The sequence below is a fragment of the Salminus brasiliensis genome, chromosome 7, assembly GCF_030463535.1.
Source record: "Salminus brasiliensis chromosome 7, fSalBra1.hap2, whole genome shotgun sequence".
Lineage (NCBI taxonomy): Eukaryota > Metazoa > Chordata > Actinopteri > Characiformes > Bryconidae > Salminus > Salminus brasiliensis.
The window spans coordinates 3,610,686-3,629,901 of record NC_132884.1 but is presented as its reverse complement, the minus strand read 5'-3'; the positions used below and the strand labels follow the sequence as shown (position 1 = coordinate 3,629,901).

The window sequence follows — 19,216 nt, the reverse complement described above, 5'->3', positions numbered from 1 at the left end:
TCTGGATCAGCTGACGTGCGCTCAGCTGACCACTGTGGTCTTTCGCCTGTTTTGATTTTAGCTTATGCTGCCAGGCTAGTCGGGCTGTGGGGCGTGGATGGTTTGATCAGAAGTTTGATTTGCACCGTTTTCCCCCCCCTTTTTCACCCCAAATGTGGTCAAACCCGGTGTCTGAAGCTTTTTCTTGTGTTTTGCACTAAAGCTACAAGGCTTATGTAGCTAACAGGTAATGGAAGTGGATACCCCACTAATTAGCATTGAGCAGACTGCATGCCCCAATCATCACACACTCGCCTGTCCTGAACTGGACATCTAACAGATGTTGAAAATGTGTGATTATTTATATTTATATCTGCATCATACATGTCACAACAGACCAAATGGGAATGCTTGTAGACACTCACACATTGGTTGGCGGTAATTCCGGGTGGATAACTCTCATTTGGGCAGCAGCAACTGTAGCAACTGTGTGGTTTGGGCTGTTCCGAGCCAGATCCAGTAGGAGGCGCCAGTAGAAATGTGCAATAAAAGCCAGTGAGCCACATGATACTACAGAACACTGGCGAGATGGTGAAGTCCTGTTGTATTGGAGAACATAATCTCGAGTGTATCCCAGTACAAAGTGGGTTTTCCCCATTTTCCAGATTCCAGAAGATGTAGAGGCGCTGTAGAGCTGAACCCAGGTTCACCATGTGAAAGCAGCAGGCTCGCCAGTGTCAACAACGAAGCGAAGTGAGGAGCATCAGTATTTCAAACTGTGAATATTTAGAGGTATACACTGTCTCCATACCTCAAAATCACTGCAAGTGTTCTGTTTTTTAAGGCGTCTTGTTGAATCGGTACAGAATCGGTTGAATCTGACAGTGAAAAGCTGACAGTGTGATCCACCCGGAAGATCGTTGTTGTATTACTGTGTAACCCTGATTTGTCCTCTATGCTTTTTTTTTTCCCCCAGTATATCAAGGATATCTTCAGTGCTCGTAGAACCATTACAACCCACTAGGCCTCGGTCTTATTCCAAAGATCACATAGTTTACCAAGTCCTGGTTTAGGAAATCTTTCATTTCTGGATTTAATTCTGTATTGGGTTTAGTGTATGATAGTGAGTACTGAACATATCAATAATTCAACAGATCAATAACAAATATTATTTATTATTAATATTTCCTTCCATTTTCTGATCTTCTGTATAGGCCATGTCAGCCAGCTTTAGACAGACTCAACAAAAAATAAGAATAGATAGAAATCACAGATTTTACTTTTGTTTGTTTGTTTGTTTGTTTGTTTGTTTGTTTTTGGTCCTCAATTGACCTTCATTCATGTCCCACATTAAAAGATCTGACCAGAAGGAGATCTGATAATAACGCACCTACATGGTCCGCTTTCTTTCGCCAAACTGAAACTCGATAAAAATCTCGTGAACTGATTTGACGTTATATCAAAACAAACACTGAAAAAAAACAAACACCAGAGACCCCGTTTACACCCGGTCACGTCATGTGACTAATATGTGGATTTTATCCTGGTAGGATTTCTGGATCTCTGGTTAGTCAGACTGAAATCCGATCACTGTGTAAAGAAATATGCAAATTCGCACGTCGCACGGCGATTATTACTGGTGTTTTGGTTGTACTGGGAGGGGTTTTGGTTGTGGAGCGTATCTCTGAGAGCTGGATGCGTTTACACTGCTATAACGTGGATCAGATGCGTCTCGGATCGGACCGCCTCCTGAAGTGGTTGGAGTGATCGGATTTGTATCAGGTTTAAGGTTTTGGGTGCATTTTTATGTGGCTTTGTCTTTTCCAGATACAATCCTGATACTCAATACGCATGAGGTGACCAAGCGTGAACGTGTTGGTCATTGATTGCTGTGCTAAAAAAAATCTGATCTGTGTCCGATCTTGATAAGGGGCTTAAGTGAATATATAAAATCGGGACACTGAAGCTTAAAATAAGGCTGAAGTCTGATGACTAGCTCTTGAGTGGAGCAACCATCTAAGCGTCTAAATGGTAAATTGGTGTTCTCCTCCAAGCGTGTTGAGATGCGGTGGTGTCTTATCCACCATCCCACCCTCCAGGACTGGTAGCACATGGCAGTAGGTGGGAATTGGCAAAATCAGGATATCAGTTGAGATCGTTGGGTGGGGCAAATTGGCTTTAGAGTCGCTAACGAGGGAAAGCTTAAGGAAGAAACGACCCTCATACGCCGAACCCGACTAATCCGATTGTCTGACTACATTTGGAGTAACGGGGTGGTAGAGGTGGGGGGAGGGGGAGCACTGTAAGTGAGATTTTTGGCCAAACCATCGGCGAGTTTGGGACTCAGCGGGGCATCCCGCGGCCCTGCGTTGTGATTCCGCACCTCAGCTGTTAGCAGCCTCGCACATTAGGCCTCTCCCGCGGGCCCTCCTGTGATGTTTTATTCAATAGAGCGGAGGATCTCCAGGAAAAGAGGGGAGAGAAAAAGACGAAGACGAAGAAGAAGAAGCTTTATTAAATTACATCACCCGCCAAGGACCACAGGCTGCTGACAGAAACCATCTTTTCTCCTCCATCTCCCATCCTCCCTTCTTCCATCTCTCCCTCTCTGTCTCTCGCTCGCCCCCCTTCTCTCTCACTCATCACCATTAACACATAATCACTTCACCCCCCACGCATCGACACTGCTGATGAGATTCTTCCACTAAATCTCCTCACCCCGCTCCATCCATCCACCCCTCCATCCACCCTGTCATCCTAATGAGCTCTGCCCACCACCCCGAGCCTATTCATTCACATCCCCCCCACCCCCACCAAAGCCACATTTTTGGGTCATTTGTAAGGCAAAGCAAGGCAAAGCAAAGCACAGCACTGCACCATCTATCCTCTCTATCAGTCTGTATATCTACCCTTCGATCTGTCTGTCTCTCTGCCTGCCTCTGCAAACCAACAAGCCTGTGTAGATGATGTGGGTTACTGTGTAGGATGTTAATGAATGACTACCCCCCCCCACCTCCCCACCCCCCAACCAATCCTCACACTCTCACACATCCACACACACACACACACACACACACACTGAAATTGTCTCTCAGGCGATATTGCTCCCCTTATATTCATGCGGGGATATTTGTTTGTTTATTTATTTATTTCTTCCTTTGATTTTTCTTTTCTTTTAGGCTAAACCCTTTTCGGAGCTTGTGTTTTGATCTGTGTGTGGGCGCGTGTGTGTGTGCGCGCGCGTGTGTGTGTGTGACGACGGTGTTTGCATATTGGTCTTTAAGTGTGTGACGGATCAGTGTCAATGCCTGCCAGTGTTTGGCCTTCATGATTTGATTTGTTGTGTCATGTGGCATATGCATCTCTCTCTCTCTCTCTCTCTCTCTCTCTCTCTCTCTCGTTCTATCTCTCTCTCTCTCGTTCTATCTCTCCCTCTCTTCCTCCCCCTCCTTTTGCTGTTCTTCCTTTCTTTTCCGTCTCCTCCATGCCCCCCCCCCCACTCAAGGTCTGTCGACAACCAATCACAGGCTTCCTTTCGTTTGACGCAGTCTGGCGTTCGTTCTTGTTCGTGGAGAAGGGGGGTGAGCGAGAGAGAGAGAGAGAGAGAGATATTCTGGACCGGTTTGCTTTTCCTCTCTCGCTCTAATTTCTCATTCCTCTCTCTTCGCTCCCGATTTCCCCTTCTTCACCACACTCTCGTTCATTCTCGCTCTTTACTGTCTACACCGAGCCCCCCACAGACACCCCCCCCTTACCCCACCCATTCGTTTCCCCAACCCCCTTTCATTGAATCTTAATTGAGTTATTTTCCCTCTCTCTCTCTCTCTCTCTCTCTCTCTCTCTCTCTCTCTCTCTCTCTCTCTCTCTCTCTCTCTCTCTGTATGAAGCGTTATGAAAGGGTTTGAGGTCTGGGCTGCAAAGTGTCTCTTTTTTTGATTGGTCCATATGCTGCATCCGATGCTTGCTGATTGATTGGCTGGTGTATGCTCATTCCTGGTCATGTACTGAACTGTAATTGGCTGAATGTAATCTCTGCTGGATGGTGTGCACACTCTACCTCTCTCTCTCTCTCTCTCTCTCTCGCTCTCTCTCTTTTTACGAATCTCATCATGTCTGAACTCTTGTTCTCTCTTCTCTCCCATTTTTAGAGATGGAATGCACTGTTTTTCTCTTGTTTTGGACCTTTCGTTTGTCTGTTTGTTTGTTTTGCTTTGACACGAAATTGATTTCTGGGTCTTTTTTTTTGTGTGTGTGTGTGTTTTGTGTTCCTCCGTATCCGTTTGTTTATGGATCTGTGTCTGATGATCATTGGGGATGCTGTGCATGACGGGAAGAGTTCTGTTTTTAAGAGCAATATAAGGGAATATCATCGAGCTCACAATTTCTGCCTCAACAACAGTGTCAAACCATCGCTGAACTTCAACAGAATCCCCAAAATTTTCCTTTCAATTAAAAACAAAACAAAAAAAACACAAACCAAAAAAGTAACTGCTTTTGATCCATGGGAGGAAAATTCCCACCGTAATTGCACGAGCATGAAGCAAACGGAATAACGAATATATTCCTAAAACATTGATTTGATCCCAATAAATATGCTGAATGCTGCTGCTGCTGCTGTTCAGTGCCTCTGAAGGCAGATCAAAGGGGTTGTGCTGAGCCCGGTCCTCTCTCTCTCTCTCTCCTGGGCAGGTAAACAACGCCACAGCTCGAGTGATGACCAATAAGAAGCTGGTCAGCCCGTATGCCAACGGAGAGGGACTCAACGCGCTGCCTTATGGTAAAATATGCACTCATGCCATTACTTTCTACGAGAGCTACTACTCTGCAAGCACTACACTTGCAGGGCAAATGTATTGGGACACCAGCTTTTTTGCAAAATCAAGAGTATTTTTTAAGAAATTGTACTTTTGTAGGAGTAGCAGCTCAATGCTGCTGGGGGGCTTTGTACTACTCTAGCCCACGCCTGGCATTAGGCAGCATGGTGCCAGTAGGTTCATGATGTTTATCTGCTCCAGAGGGTCCTATTCTATTGGCAGTGCTTCTCTGTGTGCATTTGCACATCTGTTTCAGCAATGGGTGTAAAAGTTTAAAGTAGCTGAAGGGGTGTCCACAGACTTTTGGATGTATAGTGTCTTCTTGTCTACCTGATTTTCCACATTTTGGCCTAATCTGTACATTAGTAATAGTTGTTGGGTTAAACTCTCATTATGAACGGACCAATAGAAACGCTCCAAAATGGCTGGGATTAAAACCTCACTGAGATGATATTTAGTGCATGTATGAACCCCCTGTTCACTCGGATTTCAACACAAGTCTGCTTTCCTCTCCTTTGTTGCCCCCTCCCCCTTGTCCCCAGTAGCTGGGTGGAAGCTGAGCCCCATGGTGGGAGCGATGTACGGCCCAGAGCTCTACGCAGGTGAGACACTGGGTATGTGTTTTCTTATTAGCTACACATATTTATACACAGTCAAATATGAAGTAATAACACATTACTCATATATTTACACAATTTACTGTTACTAATACTATACTCACTGTCACTGACTGCAACACTGAGTTTGCCAATCAGTAAAGTAGTCTAATAGACTTTGGTTGGGGTGAAAACTGCTCAGATGCTGTTTCCCAAGCCTGTTTACCACCCTGTTATTAGATCTATATCTTAAAATAGTTCTGATGAGAAATATCCGATCACTAGCTGATATTTACGGTTGCATGATTAGGTATTTTGCAGTGCAGAACTCTGTCAGTATGACTCTCTTTGTATATGAATACATAGATTTTTTTTTTCTTCAGTTCCCGGGTTCCCGTACCCTACGGCGGCGGCGGCAGCAGCAGCCACTACAGCCGCCACCTTTAGGGGGGCTCACCTGCGGGGTCGTGGCCGGCCCGTTTACGGTGCTGTGCGCGCAGCTGTCCCACAAACAGCCATTCCAGCATACCCAGGGTAAGAGACAAATACATACAAACATACCTAAACTTAAATACAGACATACATCCATACATACACTCTCCCATTCCCTGTAGGTTCTGTATTTCCAAATCCAGTTCTGAAGGGTAGCATTCCTTCACAATCTCCTTATTTAACCATTCAGTTAAACAGTTTGTTACTTCCATAGTAGATAATGGAATAATTCATAGCAGTTAGTAAATCATTTATAGCAGTTACTGAACCATTTATGGCAGAGACGGAATCGTTTATAGCAGATACTGAATCGTTAATAGCAAAAACTAAATACTTTATATTAGATACCAAATAACATCATTACTGAATCATTTGCGGTAGATACCGAATCATCTATAGCACTTAGTAAATCATTTATGGCAGATACTGAATCTTTTGTGGCGGTTAATGAATCTTTTGTATTAGTTACTGAATTATTTCTATCAGATACTGAATAGTTTATACTGGATACTAAATACTTCATATTACATACTGATTTATTTGTAGCAGTTACTGAATCTTTTGTAGGAGATTCTTAATAATCTATAGCAGCTAGTAAATAATTTATAGCAAATACTGAATCATTTGTAGTACGTACTGAATTGTAGCAGTTACTGGATCACTCTTAGCAGTACTGGGTCATTCATAGCAGTTGATGAATCTTTTGTAGCAGTTACTGAATTATTTTTAGCAGATACTGAATATTTTATAGCGGATACTAAATACTTCATATTGCATACTGAATCTTTTGTAGCGGTTACTGAATCATTTGTAGTAAATACAAATCTTTTGTCAACTTGAAAATAAGTCTAGTGTTCAAATAGTAAGCTTAATCCTTTATTGTCTGAAGTAACTCAAGGTATTTGTGCTGTTAATATAAATAAGCATTAATAGCATTAATAAAGAATATTTTAGTAATATTTTTACACATTGCTACTGTAATTGATTGCTTTTATAGGACATTAGGTCATAGTGTTTAGCCACACAGCAGATTCACACAGCAGTTTCAGGAGCTGAAAATCTGTAATTAGTGACTCACTCATACTTGCACCATCGTCATCGTTTCTGCATGCTGCATGCGGCGTTTTCGGTGTGCTGTGCTTTCGAAGATTCAAACCAAATTGTGAATGTACGAGTGTGATTTCAGCTAGGCACCTTAGAAAGACCCAAAAATGCCAGTTTCACTCGCAGGTAAATATTCAGACAGAGCTGTAGTGCCATAAGCACCCAAACACGGCCCTGAGGACCTGCTCTTATTACTGGTTCTGCAGTTATTAGATGAAGGATTTCTGGCAGGATGTTGATTTATCATCATCATCATCATCTGCTGGAAACCCGACTGATGAAAGTGGCATTTTCCTTGTGCACTGCATGTGTGTGTGTACTAATTCCCTCACATCTTTTTCTCTCCTCCCCCCCCACCCTGTTTTCTTTTCCTCTGTTTATCATTCACACGTCTCCTGCCTCTCCTCACACGCCCACTTGGTGGCGCTGTTTCCTTGTGTTTGGCCTATTTTTCTTTTTTCTTTTTTTTTCCCTCTTCCCTTCCCCCTCGCTCTTCTCATTCTTTCTTTACCCATTTCCTCATCTTCCTCCCTTTCCTCCTCCCCTCTTTTCTCCTTCCTTTTGCTGTCTCTCTCTCTCTCTCTCTCTCTCTCTCTCCCTCCCAGCGTGGTGTACCAGGATGGTTTCTATGGGCCTGCTGACCTCTATGTAAGTATCGTTCCCGCTCTCTTCTCTCTCTCTCCCCATCTTCCTCTTTTTTTCTCCTTCACTCTGAGTCAGAGTGGTTTGCAGGATGTGTGTCAGTGAGCAGCACCGAGTCGTCTCTTTCGGAATCGTGCAGAATCAGCTCTACGCTGTCGTACATCACCCTCATGCTACTGTAATATGACCAAATTCATATTTTCTGTAGAGATTATATTCTATAGAGGTACATGGATATATCGGTGTATTTTGTATGTGATAGATTCATTCATTCAATCATATCCAAACCTCCCAACGCCATCGAAAACCACTGGCAAACGTCCAGCTGTGGAATTTCAGCAGAAACGCTCCACAGTAAAAGGATGTTGCGTTAAAGGGGAATTCCACTGTTCTTACAAGACTTCCGCACAGTTCAGTGCTTGAGATGCAGGCCTAAACGAAGACGTTCAGAGCGGGTTCTGTGCGAAACGCACCGTCCTAGAGAGTCAGGAACTGTTCACAGTGGTTGTAAATGGAAACATGGACGTCTGAATAGTCAAATAGAGCCTCTAGGGGCTCACTCACACAAACACTCTGCAGTATCTGCTGCTGGACTGAAGTTTGGGAAGGTTTAGACCCCCTTTTTGGTCATGAGTTAAGAGAAAACCCTAAGAGCGTCGTGATTGAGTAACTTACTGACTCTGGTTTCTTTACAGTGGTGGTGATGGGTGATCAGATAGGCCAGGAGACTTCATTGTTATTATTATTATTGATTTATTAATTTTTATTCTTTATCCACTGAATCTACTTCTGAGCTTTATAGTGCAATGTTGAAGATGGTGATATATAGGTAGTACATACAATAAGTAGTAAAAATGACGTTTTCTCTGCAGACTATTTTGCCAAACAATGCCCTGCATGTATCCCTCCACCATGAGCGTATTTTTTTAGAAATATTTTTTTTAGCCTTTCCCAAAATGACTGCAGAAAACAGTGCCGCTGTGTTATTTTTGTAATATTTCTTATGTAATAACTTCGGTGTTTCTAGAGAGGCTTTAAACTCTCCCACCACCGCTGTGAACAATTCTGATTCTATTGAAAAGAGCGTTTCACACCAATCCACTAGGAATAGCATTGTATATAATTACTGTAACTATGGGTGAGTATCAGTGAAAAAACCTGATGCAGTTCAGGAATAGAACCACCTAGCGCACACCAGAGGGCGCCGTGTTTGAACAGAGCAGCACAGCGGGAAAAACTAAGGATCGGGGTTAGAGCAGACTGGGAATAGTCTTTGTTTATGGCACCTAGCGGACACCAGAGGGCGCCGTGTTGGAACAGACCAGCAGTAATAACCATTAAGACCAAAACAAAGGGTTGGGCTTTTTAGCGTCAGTTTATGGCTCCTGGAGGACACCAGAGGGCGCTGTTTTGGAACAGAGTAGCATAGTGGTAAAAATGAAGGATTCAGGCCTAAAGCAGACTGGGAATAGCATCTCTTTATGGCACCTAGAGAAGACCAGAGCAGCACTGCAGTAAAAACAAAGGATCGTGGCTTAGAGCAGGCTGGGGAATAATGCCTCTTTAGAGCGCCTAGAGGGCGCCATAGGGCACGGTGTCGGAACAGAGGAGGACAGTGGTAAAAACAAAGGATCAGCTAAATTAGCCAGTCTGTTAAAAATAGGCCAGGAATGGATTGGAACAGCCTATCCTTACAGGAAAACGGTGGAATTCCCGTTTGAAGGGGTGTTTTCCTTTCGGGAGAAGGTTTTGTTGAGACGGCAAACCTTCAGTGCTCTCTCTCTGCACGTTCACGAATAGACGGCTCGGTGTGAGTGTGTGCGAGTGTGTGTGTGTGTGTGGCATGAAACTGAGCGTCTTTGTGTATTTATGTGTGCGTGTGGACATGATTGCGAGTGTGTGCGTGCGCGCGAGTGTGTGTGTCCAGGTTGACGATAGCTCTTTCTGTTCTCCCCGTAGAATAGTGTTTCAGGACACTGTGGTTAGTAGCAGATTGCCGCAGGTAGGGTTTCTCTGACGGATAGTGTGCATCTCTCGTTCTGACTGACTGATTGATTTATTAATTAATAAATTTGTTTGACATATTGATTGTTTGAGATTGTTTAATGCGTTTCTGTTTCCCTACTAACTCACTGCAATCTGACATGGGTGAAGGGAAGGGGGAGAAATTTTAAAAACCTGTCCTCGCAGCATTTATCTGATTTCAACCTGCCTCTCCACTCACGCGGCTAAATTCAGATCCTGCCCCCCCCCCACCCCTCACCACACACCGCTCCTCAGTTTCGCCTCATATCTAAAGGTCCCCCACCCGCAATTCCATTCGCCAATGTGGTTCTAGACTGAAGCTGAAAAAAACGGCGAAGCGATTCTCATCACAGGTTTGAGGAAATCACTGATCTGGGTGCTGTAACGGAGCTGTACGGATCTTTAAGCCCAGCTGTAACAGAAATGATTCTCTGATTCTGACCCCTTCCCAGAATCTCCCCGTATCTCTGTCTCACTGTGGCATGCTGACTGGAGCAGTGTTGGCATGCAGGCACACTTACAGCCCTTAGATACCTGCTCTCTACCTCCTCTCTCGCGCTCTCTCTCTCTCTCTCTCTCTCTCTCTCTCTCTCTCTCTCTTGCTCTCTCTTGCTCTCTCTTGCTCTCTCCTGCTCTCTCCTCAGTCTCTCACTTGCTCGCTTCACCTCTCACTTCCTCATTTCGATCTCTCACTAACCTCCAAATCTCTCATCCTGGCTCCTACTCGCCCTCCAATTCTCTCTCTCTCTCGCTCTCTCTCTCTCTCTCGCCCCATTTCCCCTCCCTCACCTTCAAATCCTGCGCTCCCTCACCCCTTTTCTCTCTCACCCACCTCCAAGTCTCTCTCTCTCGCCCCATTTCCGGTCACTCACCTCCAAATGTCTCTCGTCCCTTCTCTCTCACCTCCAAATCTCTCTCTCTTGCCCCATTTCTCTCTCACTAACCTTCAAATCTCTCTCGCCCCAACTCTCACTCTCTTCCAGATCTCTCTCTCTCTCGCCCCATTTCTCTCGCTTACCTCCAAATCTCTCCATCTCTCTCTCTCTCTCTCTCTCTCTCTCTCTCTCTCTCTCTCTCTCTCTCTCTCTCTGCGCTCTCTCTCTGCGCTCTCTCTTCTCTCTCTCTCTCTCTGCCCTCCCCACCATCCCTGCAGGCGTGTGGTGGAATGTGGGAGTTTTATTGATTGGCTCTAGGGTAGAATGCAGTGGTGTGATTGGCAGAAAATCGCTTGTTATTGTGTTTCAGTTTTTTGGGGTGCATGCTGTCTGTCTGTCTGTGTACGCGTGTCTGTCTGTCTGTCCGTCTACTTGTCTGTCTGTGTGGTTGTGGCTACACGAGTGTGAATGACTGTTTATTTTTCCTTTAATCTCACTGTTTTATCTGACTGTCTGTCTGTAATGGCACCAGTTAACTGACTTGCTCACCCTTTGTTGTGTGTAGCGTGCATTGGGGGTTTGAGGCGGGGGGCGGGGGGTTTGGGTCATGGCACCAGAGGCTATGCACACTTAATTCTGACTGATTTCAGGTTGTGTCTTCCTCACTGGCAAACTCGAATGGACCTGTGGGTCCAGCGATCCGACCCAGTTCTGAAACCATTTCCCTGACGGCGGTTTGCCTGTGAGGAAGACACACTCGCAGCAAAACGGCAAAAATTCAGCGTCCTCAGAATGTGGATTGCATCTGATCATTAATGGCAGTTTGCTTGTTATTGGATATTGTATCTTGCCTAATGCCTAATGCGTTTCTCCTACCATTCTGCCGTATTTAAGGCTGCCTTACACCCGTGCAAGGGTGCTAACAAGACCCTTCATGATCTATATAATATCTCTGCCTCTCTGTCTGTCTGTCTCTCGCTCTCTCTCTCTCTAGGGTGGCTATGCAGCGTATCGCTACGCCCAGCCAACAGCAGTAGCAGGTCCAACAGCAGCAGCGGCGGCGGCGGCAGCAGCAGCCTACAGTGACAGGTTAGTGAAGTAACTTTAGTAGGGCGTTCATCGAAGGGATTGAGTAAGAGATGCTGTGTTAACAGAACAGCAGCCCAATATAGAGTAGCTCTACATTGCGGCCCGGAGGCTCACCATGTCAGCCTCCGGGCCGCAATGTAGAGTAGCTCTGGAGGCCGACACGGTGAGCCTCCGGGCCGCAATGTAGAGTAGCTCTGGAGGCCGACACGGTGAGCCTCCGGGCCATAATATAGAGTAACCCGGGCGGCCAATCCAGCAATCTGCCAAACCGCAATGTGCAGTTTCTCCTGCAGCCGGCTTAGTAAGTCTCCATACCGTGTAGCTCCGATGTCTGACCAAGTCTCTCGGACACTTTCTGCCTGTAATTGATCTTCATATCTGAAATGATTCCAGTCTAAAACCTGCTTTTCTTCTCCTCCTCCCAGCTATGGTCGCGTGTACACGGCGGATCCCTACGCCACAGCGCTAGCTGCCCCAGCAGCAGCCGCGTACGGAGTGGGAGCTATGGTACGCCGGCTTCTTTTCTCAGTTGATTATTCTTAATTGATCAGCAAAGATGTATTGATCTAGACTATTAATTTTTAGAGACTGTGCATCGGTCATCAACTGCCACACTGTTGGCTACTGTTGTCTTACCCTGCTTTGCTTGATTTCCCCCTACAGGCCACTCTCTACAGGGGAGGGTACAGCAGGTTCTCCCCTTACTAAACCCAAACATCCAGACAAACTTCACCAACTCTCCGAATCTTTTAGCAACAGTCAGTCACTTTGGAGCGGAAAAAAGTACCTTTTTTTTTTCTTTTGTTTTTTCTTTTGTTTTCCTTTTTGGGCGGACAAACGGAGAAGCGAAACACACCGCTTGTGAATGAATACTTGAGAAAGGAAAGTACATCACTACAAGTGTTTGTTTGTTTTTTAAAAAAATAACAAAAATAAGTAACTGTAAAGAACTTTGAAGCGAGACGACTGACTGAGGAATTGCACGACTGAAAAAAAAAGCAAAAAAAAAAAAAAAAAAGCTTGATTATTACTTCTTCCTTCGGCACGTTTCTCTGCACATATGCATGCAGTAATGGCTCTAGAGCGCCTCTAGTGGCCACCAAACTACATGTGCACAGAGTGTCTGGACTACAACTACGGACCACAACTACAGAGTTTCTACATCGCTCTTCAGAGTATCACACTACATTTACTATCCTTATCGGAGGAAAAGGAAAAAGATAAAAAAAAATAAAAATAAAAAAACACCCGGAAAGACAGGATGGCTACCCCCGGGCCTTTCGGTGGACCACGGAGGGCCCGGTGGGGAGGTTTGGGGTTACGGGGGCATCACGCCAGCCACCAAACGCGCAAGACTGACCACGCGTTCACGGCCTATGGGGAGGACACCATGGTCGCCATTCCATACAGCATGAAGGGAGGCGTTCCCGAAAAGCATCCAAGTGGAAGCGGAGAAACTGCAAACGGAAACCGGCGAGACGAAGCTGACGGCTGTTACAGATCGCAGGAATTTTACGGGATCACATACAGGACGATGTGTTATAAATAGCCTACAGAATCTTGCTTAGATCTTTTTTTTGTTTTTTTGGTTGTTGTTGATATTGTAAAATTACCTCCTGCTTCGAGGTCTTTTTGAAAAGACATACCTTTAAAATTGAGTAGTCATAATATGCAAATAAACTAGTATAGAACAAAAATGTTACCAAACATTATTATTATTATTGTTATTATTATGATTAATTATTATTATTATGATGATGAATTAGACCATTTTTGACATACCATTTCTGTGATAGTTGTTTTTGTTGGCTCCTATTTAAGTTGGATGGAGTGGAAAATGCTATTTTAAATCACGGATTATCAATTGATCACAATTAATCAATTACAGTAAAAAAAGGGTAAATAAATCCCGTAAAGCTGATTTGGCTGTTTAACAAAATCAGAAATCATGTTAAAAAAACTTTTTTTTTAAATAACACTTGACAAAACCCTCATTGGATTATGGGCGTACGTCCGATTTTACGTCCGTTTTGTCAGATATGCAATTTCCAAACATTTCAGAACGAGGAAAGTGGCGAATGGAAGTTTCTTCGGCTATTTTAAAGGTAAACTACATAGTATTTTTTTCTTGCTTTGCTTAAGTGTCTCTTCTCTATCTTCTCAATATTGATATTTTTGTCTTTTGAAAAAATTTCGGTTCCAAAGATTTGTGAAGCACATTTTTTTTGGATTATATGTATGAGCCTACAGTAATTTTCTGTTGTTTTTTGGCTTGTTTTATTTTTGTATCAGTAGATTTTATCGTTTCCGTTTGAAGTGGCTTGCTGGTTCAGTTTGGAAAACACTTTGAATTGGAACTTGCTGTGTCTTCTGTGCCATTGACCTCCAATTCGCAAGCTAATTTATTAACAAACTTCGATCAGGTTTTTTTTTTGTTTTTTTTTGTGGTCAGGATATACCAATGTACATTCTTCGTCTGGTGCAGGAGTCATATTTCAGTACTTTTTCAGGAGCGCTGACCAGGGGTAGAGAGAAAGCACAGCTTATTCCGTATACAGAAACGGTCCCGTGGAAGTAAAAATAAATAAATAAAAAACACGCTGGTGTTGCTTCTTAGCCGACACTCGAGCTGTAGGTAAAGAATAGAACACATATTTCATAATTGTGATTTTTTTTTTTTTTTTTTTTAAGTTGATGGATCCCCCTGCATTTCTGTTCCTCTCTGTGTGGTGTAGGGGTTTAAATTATATTCCACTGTCCATGAATCACGTGGAATGTCGTATTAAGATTTAAGGATATTTTCCGGCCGTCTCTCTGGAAGCTCAGCGAGATGGAAGGTGTTGCTCTATTATTATTTTTTTTTGTTGTTGTTTTTCCTGTCCATTAGGTACTTTGCAGTCTATGCACTATATTTCTCAGTGTTACCAAGAAACAAACACCTCAGTACCTGCGATCTGCCCCCCCCCCCCACCTGAATTTTACCCCATTAGAGTTGCAGAGCTGCAGAGACGCTGGGGGACCTGGTCCATTTGTGGTCTATAGCCAGTGCTGTAGACGGGCTACTCTGCTTGCGCTCACTTCAGCTGGATTCAGAAGTGATCCACTTCACTTCACTTCAGCTAAGAGCTGTAGTCTGAGAGTTAGAGGATCGTTCAAGGTGTTTTCAGATGACTAGGGGGAAGAGGAGGAGTAGAGTCAGAATTCTCGAAATGGCAAAGGGTGCGCTCGTCTAAGTGTGTTGGATCTGCATGTGGAACACAGGTTTAAAATAATGTCCAGTCGCGCAGTCAGGACGGGGAAGACCAATGGCTGCCCACCTTCAGTAGTGTTCCATTCCTATTATATATCTCCTATCCATCTTTGCACATTATTATATGACACATGTTATGCATATTATCCTTTAGTTTACAATGTGAGTGTGTTTTTGGTTTGAAATCTTCCTCTCTGCATACTCAGATGCCATTTGTGATGTAATTTGTATCTGAATGTCCATATAAACAATTTTTTAAAAATATACACACCAAGGAGTCGGGTCTTTTATTTTGAAGGGCGTTTAATAATTGAATCGGATTGGATATTTGTTGAGACATTCAAAATAATGACTTAAATATGAGTATTCCTTGTATGAAATTATATTGGGATATATATATTATATATATATAATATTATTTTATTTTATTAATTATTTTTTTTTATTATTTATTTTAAAAATCCAGGAAGTTCAAGTGACTTTGATTTTGTTGGAAAATTCCAGAATGAACAATAACAAAATTTGGGAAAATACAATATTTTATTTTGTGTTCTACACCCAGTTACACCCCTCAGGTTAGCCATGGTAATATAATGGTGTTGACACACACACAGGCACGCACACACACACACTGACATTTACAGGCCATAAAAATAAAATAATTTGTTCCTGAAGTACATAAATATATTTATATATATCTGTATAGAAATAGGCCAGAAAGGAAATGGGACCGGAAGACAAAGGGAAACCACTATCACCGTAATATCGCAACGTCTCATCTCCAACCTCTTCATGAGATAGTGTCCAAAAGTCCAGCATCTGTCCAGACTGCAGTGTCAGTGCATGGCTGATGAGCTTTGGGGAAGGGGGTCATCTTACTTCATGTCTAGAACTGCCACAGCAGCTAATTGGGACCCTTTTAGTACAATTTCAGCTTATTATTATTATTGTTATTATTATTATTATTATGATCATTATTAACAGTCCTATTTAGAAAGCAGGGGCCGGCAGGTCATGTGACAGTTTTTCCCTTTTAGATGAACTGAATTCATTAATTCAGTAAAACACAGTTTGTTAATTTTGAAGATTTCTACTGTTTTTATTGTCCATACGGCACTGAGCCACCGAGCGATACTTAACAGCGATAGTTGGTCAAAGGGCACGGGACATCAGCCCAAGGAGAGGAAAGGAGGTGAAGGAAAGAGGGGCAGGAGAAACTAAACAATTCCGAATTTAGCCAGATCGCTCAGTTCCATGTCGCCGAAAGCCTCCCATGGGCAGACCACAGTGAAGTCTGGGAAAAGAGAGCGAGAGAGGCCGTCAGAAATGTCAAAGTCCTTAAATCGCCATCATTTATTGAATCTGCACTGTTGCATCTATGGCTGGTGGCTTAAGGCCTAAAGTGTCAGCGTTAGCGTTAGCATTTACCTGTGCCAAGGCCCTCCATTCCAGGGATGTCGTCCCCAAACCCTTTCTGGCCTGGCTTTGGGGCCTTGCTCTTGAAGGTGCGAGTGGTCCTGGCCTTGAACTTGGGGGGAGCCTTCTTTTCTGCGGGTGCTGCAACGTCCATCGCGTCTGTTTACTGAGGAGCAGGGCAAAAGAGAGAGAGAGACATGGCGGTAAATTGTCATGAGATAGATAGCTGTAAGATGTCGGACTTATAACAGGGGTTGATTGCTAGAAATCTACACCTAGTTAGCACATAGTTAGGCTTTTACGTCGACGTTCTGCAAAGACCTCATTGCTGGCTAAATGCTAAAATGCTAAATGTTTCACAGAAAATCTCTTTAATAAATAATAATAATAATAATAATGAATAATAATCCCAAAATAGTTGATCAACCAAGACACTGCATCTTCAGTTTTGCACTGGAGCTGTAAGGCTAACACAATGCTACTCCTCCAGTGCTTAGCCTCGTAGCTAATGCCGTAGCTAGCCGAGCATCTCTTGGCTGATCTTCTCTGAGGTAATTTCTTAACTGTATGTCGTTAATTCTTGCGCTTTAAGTCCGTTAATGAGAGAAGAATCAGTTCTGTCGGTGCTGACTTTAATAAAGTTACAGTTTTCGCTTTATTTCTAGGTTTATTACCACATAAACAGGATAACTTCGCTTGCTAGCGCTGATGCGAACAGGTTAACCTTTGCACGCACCGCTTCAAATTTGGTTTGTTAGCTAATGTCCATTTATTTATGTCAAAGTATTTATAAAATTGTCTTAAACTGCCTGAATGCCTGAATTCTACATAATCCCCCTTTTCCACTGAGGCCGAGGGCTAGCTTCACTGTTAGCTCTTCTAATCTCCCTCTCTAAATCCCTCTACTCCCCTTTTATCAATGACCTGAGCCGGTGAAGCCCTGACAGATTAGACTAATCCTAATCTGAAGAGCAGTTCTTTACACAGTTCATTAGCCATGTTATCGCAGCCCCCAATTAGCCTGGTTATGTTTACAGGCATCTATTTTTAGTGGACTTGTATAACCTCAGTAATCTAATACAGGACACCCAAAGCCATCTGTTACTGCTTTAGTCCAAAACAGTAGCTTCTGTTAGCCTAGCCGCCTTCTGGAAAGTAGGCCGAACAGCGCTAATGCTAATAAGCGAATGTGTTTGTTTTCCACAACGGTCTTTATAGGGTAGCGGAAATTGAAACGGGGAAAAAACAGGTTAGTAATTTATTTTTTTTTTGGCGGGGAACCTTCCTAAAGTTGCTAGTAATACAGGAAGGTACCTAGAACATCTTCCAGGACATCATGCAAGCCAGATAATCTATTATCTAATGCTGAAACTCCTCTTCACTCAGGAAAGTTGATCACTTTGTTGCCTAACTTCAGACAGTCCAATCCTTCCACTTGCTATCTTACCCCTGGGATGTGAACCCACAACCTTTTGGTTGCTCCTTGAGTCAGGGTTGTGAACCTATTAGTTTCCAGTTTCTAGCTCACATCCCCGGGGTCCCTAGTAAGTTCTAGGATGTGAACTGACAACCATGTTTTCTACCTATGCTGGCTGACCCTGAGTACCCAGTAGATCTTGGGATTTGAACCTAGGGCCATATGTTTGCTAGTTATGCCGAAGTACTCCTGAGTCCTGGGCTGACTCAACCCAGAGTACACAGTAGGTCTTGGGATTGAAACCTGTGACCATATGTTTGTTAGCTATGCCAAAGTGCCCAGTCAGTTTTGGGATTTGAACCCACAACCTTCTGGTTGCTGGCTCACCCAGGAGTACCCAGTCCTGCTATTTGAACTCACAACTATAAGTTTGCTAGGCATGCTTATATATGCCAGGCTGACTCTTGACCCTTGAAATTTCTTGAGATTTGAACCTACAACTTATTGGTTGCTAGCTCACCCAGGAGTACCTAATAATTTTTGGAATATGAACCAACAACCATATGTTTGCTCCCTAGGCCGAGGCACCCAGTCAGTCCTGGCCAAGCTCACACTTGGAGTGGTACCTGGTCAGTCCTGGGGATTGAACCAAACACCTTCCAGTTGCTGTGTTGTGCTCTGACTGAGCTAACTAAGGAAATGCAGCATGAATTAAAGGTGGGTTATACCTGTGAGGGTGAATTCAGACTGGTGGATTTACTGAGCTCGGTTCTAGTACTGTCTTACTTCTGCTACTACCTGTCAGGTGGCTCAGAACCTTAGTTGTAAGCTGAAAATTAGCCAGTTGTCTGAAACCGGTACATTTCACACTACCTTTGGGCTAATTCTGAAGCAGTTGTGTGTATGTGTGTGTGTGTGTACCTGTAGTAAATAAGCTGCCCTTTTCCAACAGATAGAGCTACGGAGGGTATGACCACACCACTGCACAGTGACTACGCTAAAGGCTCGGACAGGCTGTCAAGTTCACTTACCTTTCTTTCGCAGGAGTAAAGTTTTGCGAGTCTTGATTTTTTGCCCGAAGAGCAAGCGCAGAGCTGCAAAACAAAGGCGAGTTCGGCTCCTCGGCTCTTTCTTTCTGCAGTCTCTTCCTCTCTCTCTTCTCCGTCCGCCCTCTCTTGCTTTTATACCCGTCCGTCTAATCCCCTCCACTCACCCCCTCCATCCCTCACACTCTTCTAGAATTAGTCTCTTCTCTTTTACCCCCCTCCTGAAAACACACACACACTCCTCGTTTGCTCTCTCCTCCGCAGGGAAAGGGACGAGGGATCAAAAGATTGAGAGAGGTGTATTTTAAGGTCGACTTACAGGAGAGAGGCTTTGAGGGCCTAGCTGCACAACATGCCCAACGTGAGGTCAGGACATCAGCAGTGCTAAAGCAGCAGCAGTAGGCTTCATGATAAAAGGGTGCGAGTGTGGGGTGATGGGGGTCTAATGATCTAATCATCTTCTTATTGAGT

General features: G+C 43.8%; 2 protein-coding genes across 2 annotated transcripts in view; one reads left to right on the top strand and one right to left on the bottom strand.

Moving 5' to 3' along the window:
- Positions 1-15,132, top strand: part of rbfox2 (RNA binding fox-1 homolog 2) — a 21,916-nt gene extending 6,784 nt beyond the window's left edge. Inside the window, exons 2-8 of the mRNA XM_072682906.1 lie at positions 4,669-4,756; positions 5,339-5,395; positions 5,773-5,923; positions 7,591-7,633; positions 11,522-11,616; positions 12,042-12,123; positions 12,280-15,132. Coding sequence (XP_072539007.1) covers positions 4,669-4,756; positions 5,339-5,395; positions 5,773-5,923; positions 7,591-7,633; positions 11,522-11,616; positions 12,042-12,123; positions 12,280-12,324 — 561 coding nt within the window. The 3' untranslated portion in view covers positions 12,325-15,132. The remainder of the gene's footprint in view (positions 1-4,668; positions 4,757-5,338; positions 5,396-5,772; positions 5,924-7,590; positions 7,634-11,521; positions 11,617-12,041; positions 12,124-12,279) is intronic.
- Positions 15,133-15,541: 409 nt separating this feature from the next.
- On the bottom strand, positions 15,542-18,842 carry LOC140559341 (retinal cone rhodopsin-sensitive cGMP 3',5'-cyclic phosphodiesterase subunit gamma). The gene is made up of 3 exons (XM_072682823.1): positions 18,731-18,842; positions 16,295-16,448; positions 15,542-16,160 (listed from the first exon to the last, which is right to left on the bottom strand). Exons 2-3 carry the CDS (start codon positions 16,434-16,436, stop codon positions 16,084-16,086), a joined length of 219 nt encoding a protein of 72 aa, XP_072538924.1. The 5' UTR covers positions 16,437-16,448; positions 18,731-18,842; the 3' UTR covers positions 15,542-16,083.
- Positions 18,843-19,216: the final 374 nt, after the last annotated feature.